Below are 19,458 nucleotides of genomic sequence, written 5' to 3'. Positions count from 1 at the left end.
GGAGCTGTACTTCAGTGCCGATCACTTCTGAAGCAGCTCGAACTCCTTCATATGCTGCTAGTATCTCCTTTTCAGTTGGAGTATAGTTGGCCTCAGATCCTTTGTATCCTCGACTCCAAAAACCTAAGGGTCGACCTCGGGTTTCTCCTGGTGCTTTCTGCCAGAGGCTCCAGGTAAGTCCATTATCTCCGGCTGCGGTGTAGAGCACATTTTTAACATCTAGTCCAGTTCGGACTGGTCCAAGGGCCACCGCATGAGTTATCTCATGCTTAATTTGTTCAAAGGCTTGTCGTTGTTCAGGGCCCCACTCAAATTGGTTCTTTTTACAAGTCACTCGATAGAGAGGGCTCACAATGTGGCTGTAGTCAGGAATATGCATTCTCCAAAAACCTACAATGCCCAAGAAAGTCTGTGTCTCCTTTTTATTAGTAGGTGGAGACATTGCTGCAATTTTGTTGATCACATCCATTGGGATCTGACGACAGCCATCTTGCCATTTTATTCCTAAAAACTGGATCTCTCGTGCAGGTCCCTTGACCTTGCTTCGTTTTATGGCAAAACCAGCATCCAAAAGAATATGAATTATTCTCTCACCTTTCTCGAAGACTTCTTTCGCTGTGTCGCCCCATACGATGATGTCATCAATATATTGCAAGTGTTCTGGAGCTTCACCTTGCTCCAGCGTGGTCTGGATCAGTCCATGGCAGATGGTAGGACTGTGTTTCCACCCCTGGGGCGAGCGATTCCATGTATACTGGATGCCCCTCCAAGTGAAAGCAAACTGCGGCCTGCACTCTGCTGCTACAGGAATAGAGAAAAATGCATTAGGAATGTCAGTTGTAGCATACCACTTGGCTGCCTTTGACTCCAGTTCAAATTGCAGTTCTAGCATGTCAGGCACAGCAGCACTCAGTGGTGGTGTAACTTCATTCAGGCCACGATAGTCTACAGTTAGTCTCCACTCGTCACTAGACTTACGCACTGGCCAGATTGGGCTGTTAAAAGGTGAGCGAGTCTTACTGATCACACCCTGGCTTTCCAATTGACGGATCAGCTTCTGGATAGGAATCAAAGAGTCTTGATTGGTGCGATATTGTCGGCGATGCACTGTTGTGGTAGCAATTGGCACCTGCTGATCGTCAACCATCAGCAGTCCTACAACAGAAGGATCATCTGAAAGACCAGACGAATCAGACAGCTGTTCAATTTTCTCAGTGTCCACAGCTGCTATACCAAGTGCCCACCTATACCCTTTTGGGTCCTTAAAATACCCTCTCCTGAGGTAGTCTATACCAAGGATGCACGGAGCATCTGGACCAGTCACAATAGGATGCTTTTGCCAGTTTTTTCCAGTTAGGCTCATTTCAGCCTCTACAACAGTCAGTTCCTGGGATCCCCCAGTCACTCCAACAATATTGATGGATTGTGTTCCTTTATAATTAGAAGGAATTATTGTGCACTGAGCACCAGTGTTCACTAAAGCTTTGTACTCCTGGGGTTGTGTTGTACCAGGCCATAGTATTTGTACAGTCCAATAAACTCTGTTATCCCTTTCCTCCACCTGGTTGGAGGCAGGGCACCTCTAATTCCTGTTTTGCACAGTCCCTGGGTGTGAATTAGAGGTTCCTTCAAGAGCATCAGAATCTCTTCTGCTCCTTTTGTAAACTGGAGCAGCCACCTTCCTAGGAGTTTTTCCTTTTATCTCACGTACTCGTTCTTGAAGTTCTGAGGTAGGCCTTCCATGCCACTTATTCATGTTTTCTCCCTGCTCATGTAGGAAGAACCACAGTGAACCTCTTTTTGTGGGCTGTCTCTGCCCTCTCTCTCGAGATTGGAAACACCTTCTCCTAACAGCTGAAACATAGGTTTGTGCAGGTCGTGAACGGTACGAGTCTTCTCTGAGCTCTTTGATTTCTTGCAACAGCTTTTCAAACCGGTCATCAGATTTTTCACACAGTTTCTCCACAGTGGAGACACAAGCCCGTAGAGAACCAGCAAGGCTGTCCTCAAAGTACCAGAGCTGCTCAATCACTTCATTGGTTTCTTGTACACCTCTAGCTGACCAGACCATTCCTGCCAATGACTTAGCATATGCAGGTGGTGCACTTTGTACAAATCTGCGCCACATAGATTTTGTACAATTGATTCTATCTGGGTCTCTCCCCTCTTGGCTGTTTGGTCCTAGATAGATGATCTCTCGCACAGCTAATTCTCTCAGGAACTAGATACCTCTCTCCATAGTATTCCATTTCCCTAACTTGGATGTACAATCTTCCTTGTAGGGAAATCTGACTTTCATAGCTGCCAGGAGTCGGATCCAGAGAGTAGCGGCATTAGACTCTCTTGAAATTGCCCTATCAATGGTGGAATCTTTTGGCAGAGATCCCAGCTGCCTGGCTTCACCGCCTTCTAATTCAATTGTTTCTGCCCCATTGTCCCAGCATCGCAGCAGCCAGGTTAAAATATTCTCACCTTCTGCGAAAAGACTTTAGTCGTCGTGATCTCTCAGCTCACCTGGAGAAAAGGACCGAGTGGTGGTCACTTCATCTCCACCCTGTCCTGATGATGCCCCTTGGGTTGATGTTGGCCCTGTGCCATCACCTGCTGCACAGGTAGTCTTTCTAGTGACTTTCTTACAACCAGCAACTGATGCTGATATGGGTTCACCATCATTTGATTCATTTTCAGAGTCTGAATGACTGTCACAGTGATTGCTGTGGTTACAGCAGCAACAGTGCCCAGCGTGTGAAGACGGGGGGGCTGCCTTGTTAGGCTTTGAGGCTGGAGAAGTAACGTTATCTGCAGCGACCTTGGCAGAGGAGCTCTGCGGAGGAGCTGTAGCTTCAGCCTGTGAAGCCGCGGTTGGGGGGGCAGTGGCTGCAGCAGCAGCTTTGCCTGTTTTGCCTTTTCTCGAGCGGCTAGGAGTGCTTTTTGCTAGAGCTTCCGAAGACACACTGCAAATCTCAGGACTAAAAAGAGACGCAAACTTCCTATTGAACCTCATTTCTCTTAACAGTAACACAAACTGACACACATTCAGCAAACCAGATAACACCATCACAGTTCTATCAAAGCTCCAAGGATATTCAAAGTTCTCTAAAACATTTGCAAACTGTCCCAGCGAAAACACGAAAGTATTGTTAGTCAGCCTTTCTAAAGATTCGCTTGACCAATTAGCAAATATAGAGCCATTCTGCTCTTTAATCTCTCCTGGAGGTTTTTCAAGGTAAAGCAGAAGCGAGTAGAAATTCATTAGCGGCTGCAGTATAATGAAATAAACCAGTGCCGTACCACACAGAATCATCATGACCGCTGTCCAGTTTCTTCTTGTTATATAATGAATACTTCGATTCAGAAAGAAACACCAACACAGATATGGGATCAGCGAGCACAATGTAGAAAATAACTGATACAACTTTTGCCATAACATCTTTAAATCAATGTAATTCACTTTGCCTTAATACCACTAAATAATATCCGAATCAAACAGACGCGCGAGTATCACAACTCTATGAGTTGACACCGTGCCAAGAAAATTGAAAGGTACGTCAGAGCAGTAGAAAAGTCAAAAATCTCCAAATTTACCCCTTTCTCTTGCCCCACGTTGGGCGCCAATTATCTGTCGAGAGTTAAGATTGCGGGGTGACAATCAAACCCTGGCAGATGTATTGTTAACCTCCTCTCCCCCCCCACTTCCCCCTTTTGCCCCTCCCTCTCCCCCCTTCCCACTCAGGACAGGCGATGGGGGGGGGAAAGAAGGACAGAGAGAAGAGAGTTGGCAAAGTTAAAGATGTTTTACTAATGCTACCAATAAGAATAGAGAAAATAATACAAAACCAATCTTGTAAGTCTCAGCAACTGCAGAGCCAGCACCCAAAGTCCTGGATTAGACTCTGTAGCCAACCGGAGCTGGATTCAGTCTCTCACTAGGCCTCAGTTCGCAGGGACGACCATCAAGGTCCTTTCCTAATGTCAGCCATGAGGAAAAAGGGAAAAAAAAAGGGAAAAAAGGGACGAGATCCTCGTGGTCTCCCACTTTTATATGAAGTATTCGCGTGAATGGAATGTTATACACCATTGGTCAGTCTCTCGGTCATCAGTTTTCTCGTTGCCCCTCTCGCGAGATGTCCATCCGTGCTTATCAATAAGTTTGCATTCCATTGCTAGGTTTAACCAAAACATGTGTTGGGTTCTCCAGGAAAATGCAACTAACATGAAGGCTTTAGCTGACAGGCAAATTCACCAAAAGAGAAACCTGTTTTTAACAAAACTAGGACACCATATTAGATAACAGGCAGTACCTTGGCTCTGAGAAGCAGGTTTATGAAGTCCTATTGAATTTGTCTCCACATCTAATCTCTATTTGGAAATGAAAAAGTCTTTTATTGAGACTTGGAAACACTGTCAGCTCTTGCAGTCCGGTAGGCTTTATATTGCTTCTTGATTGCTTATGCCTCTTGATATGTATACCACCTTCAATTTGTTAAAAAAAACAATTATGTTGTGGTTTAACCGCCGCCGGCAACTAAGCCCCACACAGCCATTCACTTCCTTCCTCCAGCAGTTGTCTGGGGGAGAGAATTGGAAGAGTAAAAGTGAGAAAACTCATGGGTTGAGGTAAAGACAGTTTGATAAGTGAAGTAGAAGTCGAACACACAAGCAAAGCAAAACACAAATTCATTCACTACTTGCCATGGGCGGGCAGGTGTTCAGCTATCTCCAGGGCAGCCAGGCTCCTTCACACATAACAGTTACTTGGGAAGACAAATGCCATCTCTCTGAACATCCACCCTCTTTCCCCCATGTTTTTAACACCAGTATGAGTTTGTTTTCTCAGTTTGTCTGGATCTTGAGACAGCTTCACTTCATAGAAGTTTCCAGGAGTGACACTTTCAAGACACACAGATGATGTTCGTCACATGCAAAACTTCTTTGTCTTAAAAAAGATCAATGAAATCTAATGCAGAACTTGCCATCTAATCAGTTTGATTTTTTTTTTTTTAATTAGGTAACTGCTTCAATCCTACAATTTACTGAGAATATTATAAAGATTTAGCTAGGCAAGGTGCTGATGGCATCAAACCATTCACCAATACTATTAAAACTTGGCTTAAGTTACAGACAGTACTGATGAAAACAGTAGTAGGCGAGAGTATGTGCGAATTGGAGGTCACGAGTTGTGTGAATTGGCAGCTTTGCTGCCAATAAAAGTAGCTATGGAGCCACAAACCTAATGTTTATTCATGGAGTTATATTAATACATTTTTAGAGATACAGCACAAAGATGATGTGTACAAGTAAAATTTATTTTTCTTGCTTATAACAGATAGGTGGGAATTTTCTCAACTATTTGTAGAATACTGCTTCTTAATATTATTAGCAAAGGTGTGAAGGGCTGTTTCACTACCACTTTATGCTAGTTTCTGAAACACAGCCAATCTGGTTTTCTTTCAGTCTTCAGAGTATACTACTCTAAGTGTGCACAGTTATTTACCATTTTTATTTTTCTCTTTTTCAGGATATGAAAAATGCTGAACTTGCTCTGTTTGAGCTCAGTAGGGTGATTAGTCTAGAACCAGATCATCCTGAAGTATTTGAACAGCGAGCAGAAGTGAGCATTTTTTATCTCTCTTCAGATTTTTAGGGAAGTTGCAATAATACAGTGTTTTCAAGTATTTCTTCACTGATTTAATGAATAAACATATTTTCCGAGAACATTCCTCCTTTCTTTTAAAACACACATTTGCTCTCAAACTATAATTTGTGGAATATATATTTTTAAAATAAGACATACGCCATATGGAGTTACTGTTGTCAATAGAATAGTATATATTATATCTAAGTGTTTAGTTTTTTACATACTATATATCAAGATGTGTGTGTGTGTGTTTAATTAAATGAATCAAAATATCACTCGAACCTGACTGCACTTAGTGTTACCTTAGTAAATTTATTGTTAGGACTAGTTGGTAAGATGCCAGACTTGTGAAGAATTAGTTTTTGATCAAATATTTTAGTTTTATATTCATGCGTATAAGTTAAGTATTATTCAGATACACAGATAATTTTCATTTTGAAAATCATGTTTTGTTTTGCTAATTAAATTACAGAAAATGGGTTTCAAGAAGCAGCTTTGTAAACAAAACAAAAGCATAAATATTTATTAAAGTCAGTGTAGTGCATAATTATAACTGCCATAGTATGATATTGTGATTCACAATTTTCATGTTTTTAATGATTTTTTTTAATTGTCTTGATCTAAAAATGTGAAAGGCATTCAAATAATTGGAAAATAGCCTATTTTCCCATGGGGGAATATTTTGTCAAAAAGTCTTATGAGACTACTTAGTTACATATTCAGTTGAGTGTGTTGAAATAACTTGAAAGAGAGTATTTTGATTTGTCTGACTTGTTTTATTTAGAATGCTAGGTTTCTGCAAATGTTATTGGTGATGTTCATATCCACTGATATTATTTGGATAAAAAAGGCCTTCAGATTTTCCTTGATAGGAGTTTAAAAGCAGTAAGTACGGAAATTTATAGTAGAACTTTCCAGCCTATTCTAGCAAATACAGTTACTGTGTTACAGCTGAACATGAAAAATAGTAATCTTCATATTTGTAAAACAAACTTATTGAAACTGTTTGCTCCAAACCGTGTTTTTGTTTTATGCTCTTAGATATTGTCCCCACTAGGACGAATTAGTGAAGCATTATCTGATCTCACCAAAGCTATTCAGCTGCAACCATCAGCGCGACTCTACAGGCACAGAGGTACCCTTTACTTCATATCTGAGGTTAGTGGATTTGGGGTGTTCTGTTTGGTTTGGGGTGTGTGTGTGTCGTTGAATACTTTGTTGTTTATACCAGTTGTTACTTTCGCTCAAGGGCTTCTTTCCTATTTAAATTTATCAACAAAAAACCCCAAACAAAACAACAACAAAAACACAAACAGACAAACAAAAAACAACCCACAGACAAAATAACAATATAGGCCTGATTTTCCTGTAGTTGACTTTCTCACAAAAAGGCAAACATCCTATTTTGCTATGTAGTGTTCTTACACTTTAATATAAAACAAGCAACTTTACCTTCAAAGATTGTGTGAATACTAAATAGCTGATTTATCATTTTATTCTTCTGTTTTCACTCCCTTTGTTTCCAGTTGTTTGTTTGTTTTTTTTCTCTTACTTTACTACATTTTGTCTGATGCTTATTATGAAATTTGGAAGCGTATTGTGCATTCCTTGTTCTTTGGTGTTCTCACTGGCAGTTGACAGTTGTGGCTGCTTAGCCCTGAGATTGACTTCATATATTAAACAAAATTCTGTAGTTTACTTTTAGGAAAATAAAAGTGTGTATTCCTCTTTATTTGTATGTTATTTCCTCTGTCACCTAAAATCTGCTTTACCACAGGATTATGCAACAGCCCATGAAGATTTTCAGCACTCGTTGGAACTGAACAGAAATCAGCCTATAGCTATGCTTTATAAAGGCTTAACCTTCTTTCACAGAGGACTTTTGAAGGTAATGCTATGTTAAATAATAGTTCATGTAGAACAATGCCCTCTATTTGAAGTTACTTCTATAAAGTAGTAGAAATATCGTAGGTGTTGATACATGTATTTTCTCTCGCATGAGGAAGAATTTTTAACACAAAAGAGTGCAAGCAAAATGAGAAGGTACCATTGTTGACTAATACTTCATGGTATGGCATGTAAATACTGCTGGTCTTGCTAGATTTTGGTAAATCAGTTATAACAGACGTGTTTATGGAGTTCTTTAAAAGATGTTTGTATTTGGCACATTTGTTTATATCTGTAGGGTTATATTCAAATTTTTTTTACATGAAATGGAGGCTCCCTAGCTTTTGTGAAGGGGAAAGGGATGAAGAATAAAATAATTTGAAATTATGCCCTGAATGAGCTAGGAGGTAATCAAGGAAACTGCTGATAGAGAGCCCTGCATCTGTGCGTGTCTCTTTCATTTATATGTTGATTCTGAGATGTTTGAACATTGTTGCGCTCTCAGATTCTAAAACCAGCAGGGAAGTAAGATCTTACAAAGGTTTTTTTAATGTTTCACCATTTTCTGACTCAAAACTTTTCTATGTTTTAGGTGTAGTATTATTGTACCTGTTTCTTGCTTGTAAAGTATTTAGAGATACTGCTGCAGGTTTTTTTTGAGGGGGGAATAATAAGGCAAGTTATCCCAAATCCTCAGTTTGAAAAGTGAGGATGCAACTATGTGATTCCTAAAATCCGGCAGAGTCAAGGCTTTCTTTCAGCCTCTGCTAACAGCTTGGGATTCATTATGAGTTGTATGAAGAAATTGTGATAGAACCTGGAGATAACCCTGGAGTCCTGAGTTTCAGCCCAGTATCTTTCATAGGCAATCACTGTATTTTTTTTTATTATTATTTTAGTAAACAGACTACTTCTCCATTTTCTTAGTACCCAAGCTGGTGGGGTTTTTTGACACTCTAGTGTATGCAGTGAGAACTTCTGGCTATCATTAAGATTACTGTCTGTATCTTATTGCAGTCAAATTACTTACTTGCAAATAATAGTCTGATTGAATTAGTGATATTTGGTGTAGGCAGCAGAAAGTGATGGTGGAAATATAAATGACAAGGATAAATAACGTCTCAATTTGCAATGCATACTTTCTTCTGACATACAGATCATCACATTTCTGCACCTCCACCTCCTTCCCCCTGAATTACTTTTCTCAAAGAAAGTTTCTTCCCTTTCTAATGTTCAAGTTTGGAGAGATTATTTTTTTGTTCAATACATATTTTTGTGAACGTTGTAGTGCTCAGAATATGTTTGATAGTTTTTCTAAAGAAGAATATCTAAACTGAGAGATGATACTAATAATTCTTGCCTTGCAGTGTTTAGTTTCTTGCACTATAGACTTCAAGATACTTTTCAGACATTACTTCTAAATATAAAGTAGTTGATAATTCCATCCTTAGTTCCAAGTGTAAGTACTTTGTTTGCCAATTTATACCCCAGTCCAGTTTAAAAACCTGAGTTCTCTATCAAATCCTTTGAAGAAAAATATTTGTTTGAATGTATGCGTATAATTATTTTTAGCTATTTTATTTTTATTGCATTGTATTCCTTACAGCAGCAGTACATGCTATTGTGTGAAGATGATCACTTACTCCGTAATCCCTCAACAGAGTGTTTGTTAACTCTGCAACTAACACAGAACACAATAAAACAATGAAAGGCAGAGTACAGATTTGAAGGAGTCTTTTGGACTGCAGAAACTAAGGTGCATTATGAATGAAGAGGAAGGACTGTAAGGAGGGACCAAACTGAGCTTAGAAAGCAAACTCTGAAGGTGTTTCATCTCTGAATTCTATTAAAATGCTAGAAGAATCACTTATTCCCATAGCTTATTAGGCAAAGGAGTTCCAGCTAAATCTGTAATTATTGTAAATAATGTTGCAATATTTTATTTTTTATATGATGATTATAACTCTATAGATTTTGTGATAAATTCATACCTTGTTTGTTCCTTCCAAAGGTTCTAGTGAATAACTGCAAATTTATGGCTAGTAACTACTGAGGATACTAAAATTAGATTAACACAGAAGTGACAAATTTTTCTGTTTCTGCCTTTCTGTAGGAAGCCATTGAATCATTCAAAGAAGCTCTGAAGCAGAAAGCAGACTTCATAGATGCATATAAAAGTCTGGGACAAGCCTACAGGTAATTGCATTCAGAAATAGTTTTAAAGTCTGTTGTATATCTGATTGTGTTCTTTAAATGCGGTCTGTAACTTTTGTACATTTGTTACAAAACTGCTGAATCCTATGTGGATTTGGTAGCTTCTACAGCCAGTAAGGCTCTGGCAGGATATGTTTGATATAAATAATTTCTAGGTTTGCTTTGTATTTTTAGTGTAGTCTCCAGTAGCTCTTTGAGTCTCCCAGACACAAAGGTTAGGTGATTGGTGATGTTCAGTAAGATGTGTTTTAGGCACGTTAAATGTTTTTTAAATTATGGAAATGTTTAATATAAACTGCTGATTAATATGCTCATTAGTTGTCATCTGAGATTATTGTGCTACTTAAAATCTATGAAAAACTCATTGCATAGTGCATATCGTTTTATAGAACTGCTAGACCATGTATCAGTTAATATCCCAACAAAGAGATTTACAGTTCTGACTATTTAGCTGATTTCCTGTTTAGGGTATTTTTAATATAGACATGTAGTTTCTTACCTATTAAACAAGTAATTAAAACAAACAAACAAAACCCCAACAATCTCTATTTAGTAAGGTAACTAGTAATTTTTTTGCTTTTTAATTTACATTAAAGATAAAATAATTTATAGTTGAATAAAAAGTGATCTGCAGATAATTACGAAGGAGAAAAGTACATATAGCTTGTCTATAACAAAATAAGAACATAAATAGTCATAAATAGTCAGCAGCTGGGTATCTCTGCCTGTTCTAATTTTTTTTGCAACCTGCTGTGTCTTGACAGCTTTTTATTTCCTGGTTTTTATTTTTGGAAAGCACTGATCTACAGCATAGATGCTGCTGCAACATAAATGGCTTTTGTGTAACAAGGGTGAAGTTGGATAGGGCTGGTGGGCAAGCGTTACATGATCATGTGCTCTTTTTCTTCAGGCTTTATGCTTCCTTCAGCTTACAGAACATGCAGTATTCATTGAAGGCAGTGTCAATTCTGTTGTTGTTATTTTTTGCTTTGTGGACTTGGACCTTATTTACCACAGTATCTAAATTCTGAACTCAACGTAGAATCACTTAATTTCCTCATGAGTTTTTCTGTGATACTTCTTACTGTGTATAAATTCCTTCAAAGTGTTAAATAATAGTAATTTAGGCTGGAAGATGAGCAGTTGCTGCCTTAGGTTTCCAATAAATGCTTTAACCTTTTTAATTTGTGTTTGGATGTGGGACTAACTCTCTAGTTGATCAGCTGTTCTACCCTGTGTACAACGCACAATTACTGTTGAGTCTTCTAAATGCTCATCAGTTAGAGAAGACCAGAAGCTAAACAGTATTTTGTTTAATAACTGAGGACACCATATCTAGTGACCAACTATGAAAAGTCTGATTTACTTTCCCATGAACAGTCAGGTCTTAAAACAGGCAAGAATAGTAAACTCGTTTCTCCAGGGTACTGTTGACTCCAGCTGTCAAATTCTTTCTTTCTTTCTTTCTAAAATCTTGTGTTTCAAGTTCATACTTTCTTCTACATCAAATAAGTTTCAAAAACAATGCTTAAAAATACCTTTAAAAAAATTATTTTTATTGTGGAAATATACAGTTATGAGTCTTATTTATCCTGCTTAATAACATGAATTATAGCATTTTACCTATTAATTCCTGCTTCAAATCTGGTGACTGCATTTATCTGAAACTGGAGCACTGTGGTTATTCACTGTTCTGTCTAAAAATTCTTTTTGACCAAAGTATTTAGAACTACTAAATCTTGTTTATTTTGCATTGCTTCTGTTTGGATTAATTTCACCTAATTTGATGTGGGAAGAATTTTATGATCTTAAAAAAAAATAATAAAAATCTGTATTTTGGGTAAAAAAAACGTGAAGAAAAATTAAGTTGTATACTTATACTATTTTCATTTTTTATTATAGTTTCTCTGTGGCTGTATTTACTAAAAGTTGTTCTGCACATGGGAGTAATTCCAGTGAATACATTTTTATTTATTTTCAGCTTTCGAGCACTAGATGCTTTCTTCTTATTCAGCATTTAAATAGCTAGTGAGTTTTTAAAAATGTGTTTATATTTAATAGCTTAAAAGGCTTACCATAGATAATGTTTTCCAAGAACGCTTTCTGTGGACGTTTCGTTTCTTTTCGTTTCTGAAGAAATACCATAGGTTATGTGTTTTTTATGGTTTATGTCCGCTGAGGATTGTGGAGATTTGTGGTCTTGTGGGGTTGTTTCAGAGTACACATTTCTGGGAGTGAAAAAACTGTGCAGCTGTTCTGTTCTTACCACTGAAGAACAGTTGCAAAATTACTGCTTTTGTTAAAGAAAATTTCCCTTAGTACTGTGTTGGTCTGTAATTATATACCCTCTGGATGCATTAAAGCAACGTTTAACAATTTCATTGTCTATATTTTTCAATTTCCACTTTATGGAATCGACTAGAGAACTTGGTAACTTCGATGCTGCTACAGAGAACTTCCAGAAGGCTTTGCTGCTAAATCAAAATCATGTTCAGACATTACAGCTTAAAGGAATGATGCTTTATCATCATGGTAGCTTAGATGAAGCACTTAAGAATTTTAAGGTAAGCAAGGTCCAAAGTAAATACAAAATTAAAATGTTTTAACAAGGACTAGTATTCAACAAGTGCAATGAAATGGACAAGTGTTGAAGTTTTTAATTGTGAATGTGTGTGTGCATTTGAACTAAAGTTAATATTTTCTGAAGTTTGTCTTAAAAATATGTATAACACATTACAGTTTTTAATTAAAAATAGAATTTTGCTGAAACAAAGATACATCCTCTAGTGGTTTTATTAATTCCTAAAACTGAGCTTTTGTTGAAATGTTTGATCTGTTTTTTGGCGTGTGGTGGGGTTTTTTTGTTTGTTTTGGTGTGGGTTTGTGTGTGTTTGTGGGGTTTTTTTCTTTAATTTTGGTTAAACTGGTAGTTGTGTTCTTGATAAAGGTTTTGTTTGGGTTGAAACGTAAGGGTTTTTTGTCATATTTGACAGAAGAGGGAATGTAGTCTTCTTTGTAACTTTAAAGGTTAAAATAAACCTACAGAGTTCCAATATTTATATAATTTTTCTGAGGTATTCTATTTGTTTAGAAAAACCCAGAATTTGTTGTGATTCATTTGCCCTGTAAAAATGTGTGTGTTTCCACAGGTAAACAAAATCTTACCTCTCTCCATTGGCATTAAATAATGGCCTCATTTTTTTAGACAGAACAATAAAGGCATAAGTTAATTATACGTCCATATCCTTAAAATAATGACTGAAATAAGATGTGGAAGTTATTGCATCCCTTTCTGAATGAATGTTTGTCTCAAGGAGGACACTTCATGTGCATTATTATGTATTTACCTTCTATAACACAATTTATAGATACTGCTGTAATTGGAAAGATATTTCAACTTTTAAGATGGAGATGCTCTTCTAAAGGCATGTAATTGCTAGAAGAATCAGAGCATTAAGTTTGAATAAATATGAATTTGCTGTGTGTTTAACATATAGTAAATATTTGACTGACATAATGAAGTGTACTAATGCACAAACTGGCGAAGATATGTATGGAAGAAATGGTATGGTATGTGTTGAACTAGCCAAAAATGACTTGTTACTAATACTGTCAGGAGTGTGTTTTGTCTAATTTCATTCAAGTAGTATTGAAACGTCTGTAGTGCTAATATCATTAGAACAAACATGATCTATTTTCATAACAATTAAAGTGTGATCAAAAGTGTATTTGAACTCATGGTTCCTTTTTTTTTAATGAAGCTGAAAATATATATATTTTTTTTACATTTGCTAGCCATTTAAGTGCTCAGCATCATTTGAAAGAAAATTGTGACAGAAGTGGATCTTAAGAATCAGTAAATATTTTCCTGAGGGTCTTCTGACCAAACAGGTTTGTTTATTTGAAGATACTGATTTTCTCTCTTGGTTTATGGGTGCTTTGTTCCTTTAATTTCCCAGAGGTGTCTACAGCTAGAACCATATAATGAAGTGTGCCAGTACATGAAAGGTCTCAGCCACGTTGCAATGGGACAGTTCTATGAAGGCATAAAAGCTCAGACTAAAGTTATGTTAAATGATCCACTACCAGGTCAGAAGGCCAGCCCAGAATATCTGAAAGTCAAATATCTCCGAGGTAAGTTCAAATTTTTTCTTTTTTCCATTTTTCTTAAATCCTTCAAGAACCCTGGAAGTCCAAACATGCTTGTAGCTGTGGGCCATTTTAAAGAAACTGTTGTACATTCTCAAGAGCACTGTTGAGTGTGTTTAAAACAAAATATACACCGATTCTTATTTTTTCATACAGTTAAAAGCTAGGACCACAAATTATACATAAATTTCTGTATAATGGTAAAGTGTGTGATACTTAGTTGGAATAGCCTTATTTTTGTATTGGAAATTAGCTAATAGCAAAATTAAGGTATCTAAGAGGAATGCCTTATTAAAGTCACGTTGGATAACTGACAAACATAATCTAGTGGTTGTTTTTATGTAATTACATAAGTAGGCTGACTATGCAAACAGTATTTAATTTTATTTCTTTCCTTCAGAGTATTCTAGGTATTTGCATGCGCATTTGGATACCCCTCTTACAGAGTATAATATTGATATAGATCTTCCTGGAAATTTCAAGGACCATTGGGCCAAAAATCTTCCTTTTCTTATAGAAAATTATGAAGAACAGCCAGGGTTACAGCCACATATAAAGTGAGTAATTTTTTTTTTTTTTAAAGCCTACTCCCATTTTTTTTTCAGTTTGGCTTTTTAAAGTGCTGTTCTTAAAGACATTATAACAGCATAAATATATGACAGTCAAATTCCCCTGAGTGTATAAATCCTTTTCACAATCAAAGGGATTGGAGTTGGTTTAGCTCATAAAAAAGGAAGAATGACACTTACAATGATCTTCTTCACTTCTGTCTTCACATAAACGATCATATTCACGTGATGTTGTTTCATATCCTATGGCCTTATTGATTAACTGTTTTTGTTTGTTCGTTTGTTTTTTGCAATTAATGTGAAGGAGTTGAAGTGTTTGAGATGCTCAGTGTTGTGTTATATAGCACCCTTATTACAGTTTCTTGTTGCATACTAGATTTTTATTTTATTGTAGGTGTAATTTTCTAGACACCTGATAGATGATTTTTTTCTCTTTTTAATGGCACCTGGGTTTCACTGTTGCCAAGTTATGTCTGATGCATATTTTTCTCTTCCATAAGAGATGTGTTATTTCAGAATTTTGAAAGCTATAAGCCTGATGTGCAAGAACTCATATGTGTAGCTGATCATCTGGGTTCCATGATGCAGTATGAGACACCAGGATTTCTTCCAAATAGAAGAATACATAGAGGTATACTAAAAATGCTCTATATATTTGAGTGTGGGAAAAAAAAAAATCAATGTGGTGATAACTCCATGCTACACCTTTGTTATCTGCAAATTAGTTCTATGCTTTTTTCCTTTCAAATCAGATAAAAAGTTTAAAATGAAAATAATCTTTGTGTCAGCAGTGTCTTGACCTAATTGGGGACCAGAAATAATGGTCTTCCGGATTTTATTGATGTTGGCGATTCTTTTCCTGTAAATACTTTGCTTTCCTGCTTCAGTTTTCCTATCTGTACAAAAGAGAGTGTTTTGATTTAATTGTTTTTCTCTTTCTGCTGTTATTTGTCCATCTCTTCTCCTCCTTCACCCCCAGCAATGGGGTTGGCCACACTAGAAGTAATGCAAGCTGTGCAGCGGACCTGGGCAAACTCAAAAGTTCGGATGAATGGGAAAACCAGACTGATGCAGTGGAGAGATATGTTTGATATTGCTGTGAAGTGGCGAAGGTAATGGTAAAAGAAGAGAGAGAACGAACCTTGTGTTGGTTGTGATAATGATTTATGTTTTGGTTAACTGAAGGGCTGATGTCACAGAGGAGAAAATGACACTTGCTACCACTCGGTAAAATTAGAAAGTGTTCTGATAAAAGAGAGGGATGCTTTAAGTGCAAGGAGTATGCTTCTGAAAATACTCATTTTTCTTCCTTTTAAAAGAGGGAAGGAGTTGGGAATAGCATTTTCTGGTTGAGGCAAAGCTGTGAAAGACCATGGGATACATTGCAGCATGGAATAACAAACTAACAGCTTCGAACTCCAGCAATGTAAAATAATTGAGTTGAGTTTTTTCTTATGAAAATCATACATGCATTTCAATTTTTTTTTTTTTTTTGTTATCTCCGAATTCTGGCTTTTGCCTAAAGTTATTGTGTGTGAACAAAGCTCAATTAGAAATATTACATGGAGTGAAGTGTGTGCCAATATTAATATTCATTGTCTTTGTAGGATAGCTGACCCTGACCAGCCTGTGCTTTGGTTGGACCAAATGCCTGCCCGAAGTCTTAGCAGAGGTTTCAATAATCACATTAACTTAATCAGGTATGGGAGTTTTACCAAACAACCTTCCCCCATGTACTAAGGGACTGTAGCGAAACTTAGCAGCTGCTCATGAAACAGCAGATTACAGTATTGAATGTATATGTGCTGATTGTTTTGCTTTAATATTTATTTTGTATTTTCTAATGAAGAATTTGGGTTTTGTGCACCTCAAATTCTACCTCATATTTCTTCTTTTTCCTGAGTTTTAATTGTAAGACTGAGTTATAGCAAGATCTAACCAAGATCCAGAAGATGCATATTTTTACATGCTGTTTTTATTTCCCAAATAATCTAATTTTTACATTTAAGGTAAAGGTCATCGCAGTTGTAATTTTTGCAAATGCTGCTTCTCTAGCATAGTGGCAGCAGTAATGAAACAATGCTGTTCTTTCAGCTTTAATACCGATTTACAATAAAGAGGAAAAACATAGTTCTTTTAGTTGTTTTCAAAGCAGGCCAAAGTAAAGCAAAAATTATAAAATAAGTAACCTGTGAAAGATAATAGTTGCACTTTCAAACAAAGGTCACATTTTAAAAAATTCAACCACTGTTGTACGTTCCATCTTCTCCCATGCTGCAAGACTCGGTATTGGAGTCATGACAGTGCTGCTTCCCGTGAAGTGGTGGAAGTGTGAGAGACTCAATGTGGCAACATCACTGTCAATCACAGGAGCAGAGTGTGTTTGTGTAAATAAAGATGTATCCAGGTGTCATCTTATTTCCCTTTTTTTTTCCTTCCCCCTCACATGGGAAGTATTGAATCTTTGATCTGTCATTCTGCTTTTATGTCTATTTCTTTTTTCTTATTTTGAGAAGCTGCCTGGAAAAAGGAAGATAAGGGAAGCAAAACCTTCTCAGGAATTATTTTAGGCAGAGAAAAACAGTGATGTTCTAATGTTCACGCACAGAGGCTAGTGAGAATTTGTCCACTGTCTTGCATTCTAAGGAAGGGACCTCACCAGCCTTGGTGTTACTTTAGGGAGTGGTTACCATGTAGCATTACACTCCAATGCAGATCAGTAATTGCCTTGCAGGATGTGCTGCTTCTGGAACAGTCTTAAGCTCAGGCTTCTGTCTTCCCTCAAGCTAAGTGTCACAGTTGGGCTCCAAGCTCTGTCTCTCTTTGCTGTTGCTGCAGTTGTCTCTTCTCACATGTATGATGCAGCAGAACCCACAACCATCTGTACTTTGAGACAAGGATGCATTCTGTACTTCATCTGTTTCTTCCTGTTTTTGTTTTAAATGGGAGAGTAAAAAATTCTAGGTGATCTGTGCTGGCAGAAAGGCATTCATATAACAATTACTATGCTGAAAATAACTTTGAACATTTAATCTGGGGAAATGCGTCCTTGTACAGGATCTCTGTGTCAGCAGCTCTGTTTTTCACTGGCCAAAGTACTTCACTTGTTTTTCTCTCATCAGAGAATGCTAGCAAAACTCATTATTTACTGTTCCAGCTATTTCGGTGATTTCATAGAAATCTGAAATAAGCCTCATGAACATTCTGAATGGTAGGCACATAGTGAATCTCATTCTAACCTTTTGTTTTTGGCTCAGCCTTGACTTTTGGGGTTTTCATCAGCATTCATTTTGGTTGTGCTTTTTTTAACAGCTAGGTAGTGGTTCTTTGAAAACTATTAATTGGGCACTTCTTCTGGAAGGAACAATAGATTTGAAGCAGCCTAGATACCACAGCCTTAGGAGTTGATTGGACTTTAGTACTGGATGGTCACTGCATACTTTTTTATTCTGGAAGCCCATACTTGTTTAATCATCCAGAGTAATAGGTGTTTTCACTGGTCAGCTTTCTGTAGTGATTGGTTTCTGCTTTTGGACTCCCTCCTGATGATGTCACATGAGGTGAGGGATAAACTAATATGTTAAGTGGTATTTATTTATTTTATTTTACTTTTGTAGCATGTTCTAGTCCTTTATGATTTCAAAATGAAAATTTACTCTTAATGGATTGTACAGATCTGTATATTCTCAGTCTCACATTACTCAACTGTAAAATGGTTGCTGATGTAAAATAGCAATAGGCTAACACCTTTTTTGTTGATAATTGAGATCAGTTTATAGTCTTTTGACTGTTTTTCAGGAAGACATACATTGCTTTGTATTTGCTATGATTTGAAAGTTTATTCTGATAACCGTATGACTAAGGCTGAATTCTTTCTGTAGCAAGGCTACCTGGAAAACAGGTGTAATAGTACATTATTTAGGCTGACAAATGGCAACCTTCATGGTTATTAAAGATAAAAAGATATAAGCTGTCCAGTCAAATAAGAAATGTAACAATAGCACTTGGGTGTTCTTTTAGTATTTGTAACAGGTCTAGTGATGCTGAGCTCAGACTGTCTCTAGGTTTTGTTTGGTCTAAGTTGTACACCAGTAATTTCCGTGTGCTAAATTTTTGGATTAGGTATCTGTTAACCTTTTTCTTTACTCGAAATTCTTTGCATTTAAAATCCATTATTGTTCAGTGATTCCTGCCACATGAGTTTTGGGATGGAGGCACTAGCATTCAATAACTGCTGAATTAAAAATTATTTTTCAGAGTGGCAAAATGTTTGGAGAGTGTCAGAAAACAAACTCTTTTTTGTATGTTGTTTTTGAGTCCATTTGGGGACCTTTTGTTAAACGTATATGAGAAACGTCTTGCACTTCACAATGTTTGATAGGCTTCCAGATCTTAACATACTCAAGATGCAAGTATATTGGCTGTCACTACCCCTTCATGGGTCTATAGACAAGTGCAAATTTGGCTTATCTCCTTTCTGACTTAAATGACCAAGTTTCATTTGAAGTAGAGAAAATGTTCCTGAAAGTTTAAGTTGTTTTCATAGGCAAAACAAGGATCTTGAGTCAGCTGAACATCAATGATACATTCAATATGCTTATAAAATGTGAAGACACTCTCTTGATCACTGCTACTTTTGAATTCTTGCTGGTAGTGTTTATTAAATAAGGAGAAAGTGTGGAAATAAACACGAAGTGCTTCTGACCACCCACTAAAAGTCTTTTTTGGTACTACTGCTTTTAGACAGCATTACAGAATGATAAGTCTGGTTTGGATTTATTTTCCAAGATGCCACTAAAGGAAAATCCAGTTCCTTATACTGACACACTTCTGCTTGTTGTACAGATATTTGTTAAAACAGATGGAAAATGATGGGACGTACAACAAGGGCATATTCTGTATATAGATTTGTCTTCATCCTTCTGCTTTCTCTACCTCCCTTTCTGATGTGCAGATGTATGTGTGTTCGAATCCCGTTCAGTTTTTAAAGACTGATTCTGC

General features: G+C 36.9%; 1 protein-coding gene across 2 annotated transcripts in view; it reads left to right on the top strand.

Moving 5' to 3' along the window:
- TTC13 (tetratricopeptide repeat domain 13) overlaps positions 1-19,458 on the top strand; it is a 45,686-nt gene that overhangs the window by 13,574 nt on the left and 12,654 nt on the right. For both annotated transcript variants that reach the window (XM_065834269.2, XM_065834270.2), the window contains exons 6-15: positions 5,519-5,611; positions 6,680-6,796; positions 7,416-7,526; positions 9,639-9,721; positions 12,162-12,303; positions 13,699-13,873; positions 14,289-14,445; positions 14,958-15,088; positions 15,437-15,569; positions 16,065-16,157. In XM_065834269.2, the coding sequence (XP_065690341.2) occupies positions 5,519-5,611; positions 6,680-6,796; positions 7,416-7,526; positions 9,639-9,721; positions 12,162-12,303; positions 13,699-13,873; positions 14,289-14,445; positions 14,958-15,088; positions 15,437-15,569; positions 16,065-16,157 (1,235 nt within the window). The remainder of the gene's footprint in view (positions 1-5,518; positions 5,612-6,679; positions 6,797-7,415; positions 7,527-9,638; positions 9,722-12,161; positions 12,304-13,698; positions 13,874-14,288; positions 14,446-14,957; positions 15,089-15,436; positions 15,570-16,064; positions 16,158-19,458) is intronic.

The sequence above is a fragment of the Patagioenas fasciata genome, chromosome 3 (genome assembly GCF_037038585.1).
Source record: "Patagioenas fasciata isolate bPatFas1 chromosome 3, bPatFas1.hap1, whole genome shotgun sequence".
NCBI lineage: Eukaryota > Metazoa > Chordata > Aves > Columbiformes > Columbidae > Patagioenas > Patagioenas fasciata.
The sequence above is the reverse complement of the archived record's forward strand: the minus strand, read 5'-3'. Positions and strand labels throughout refer to the sequence as shown.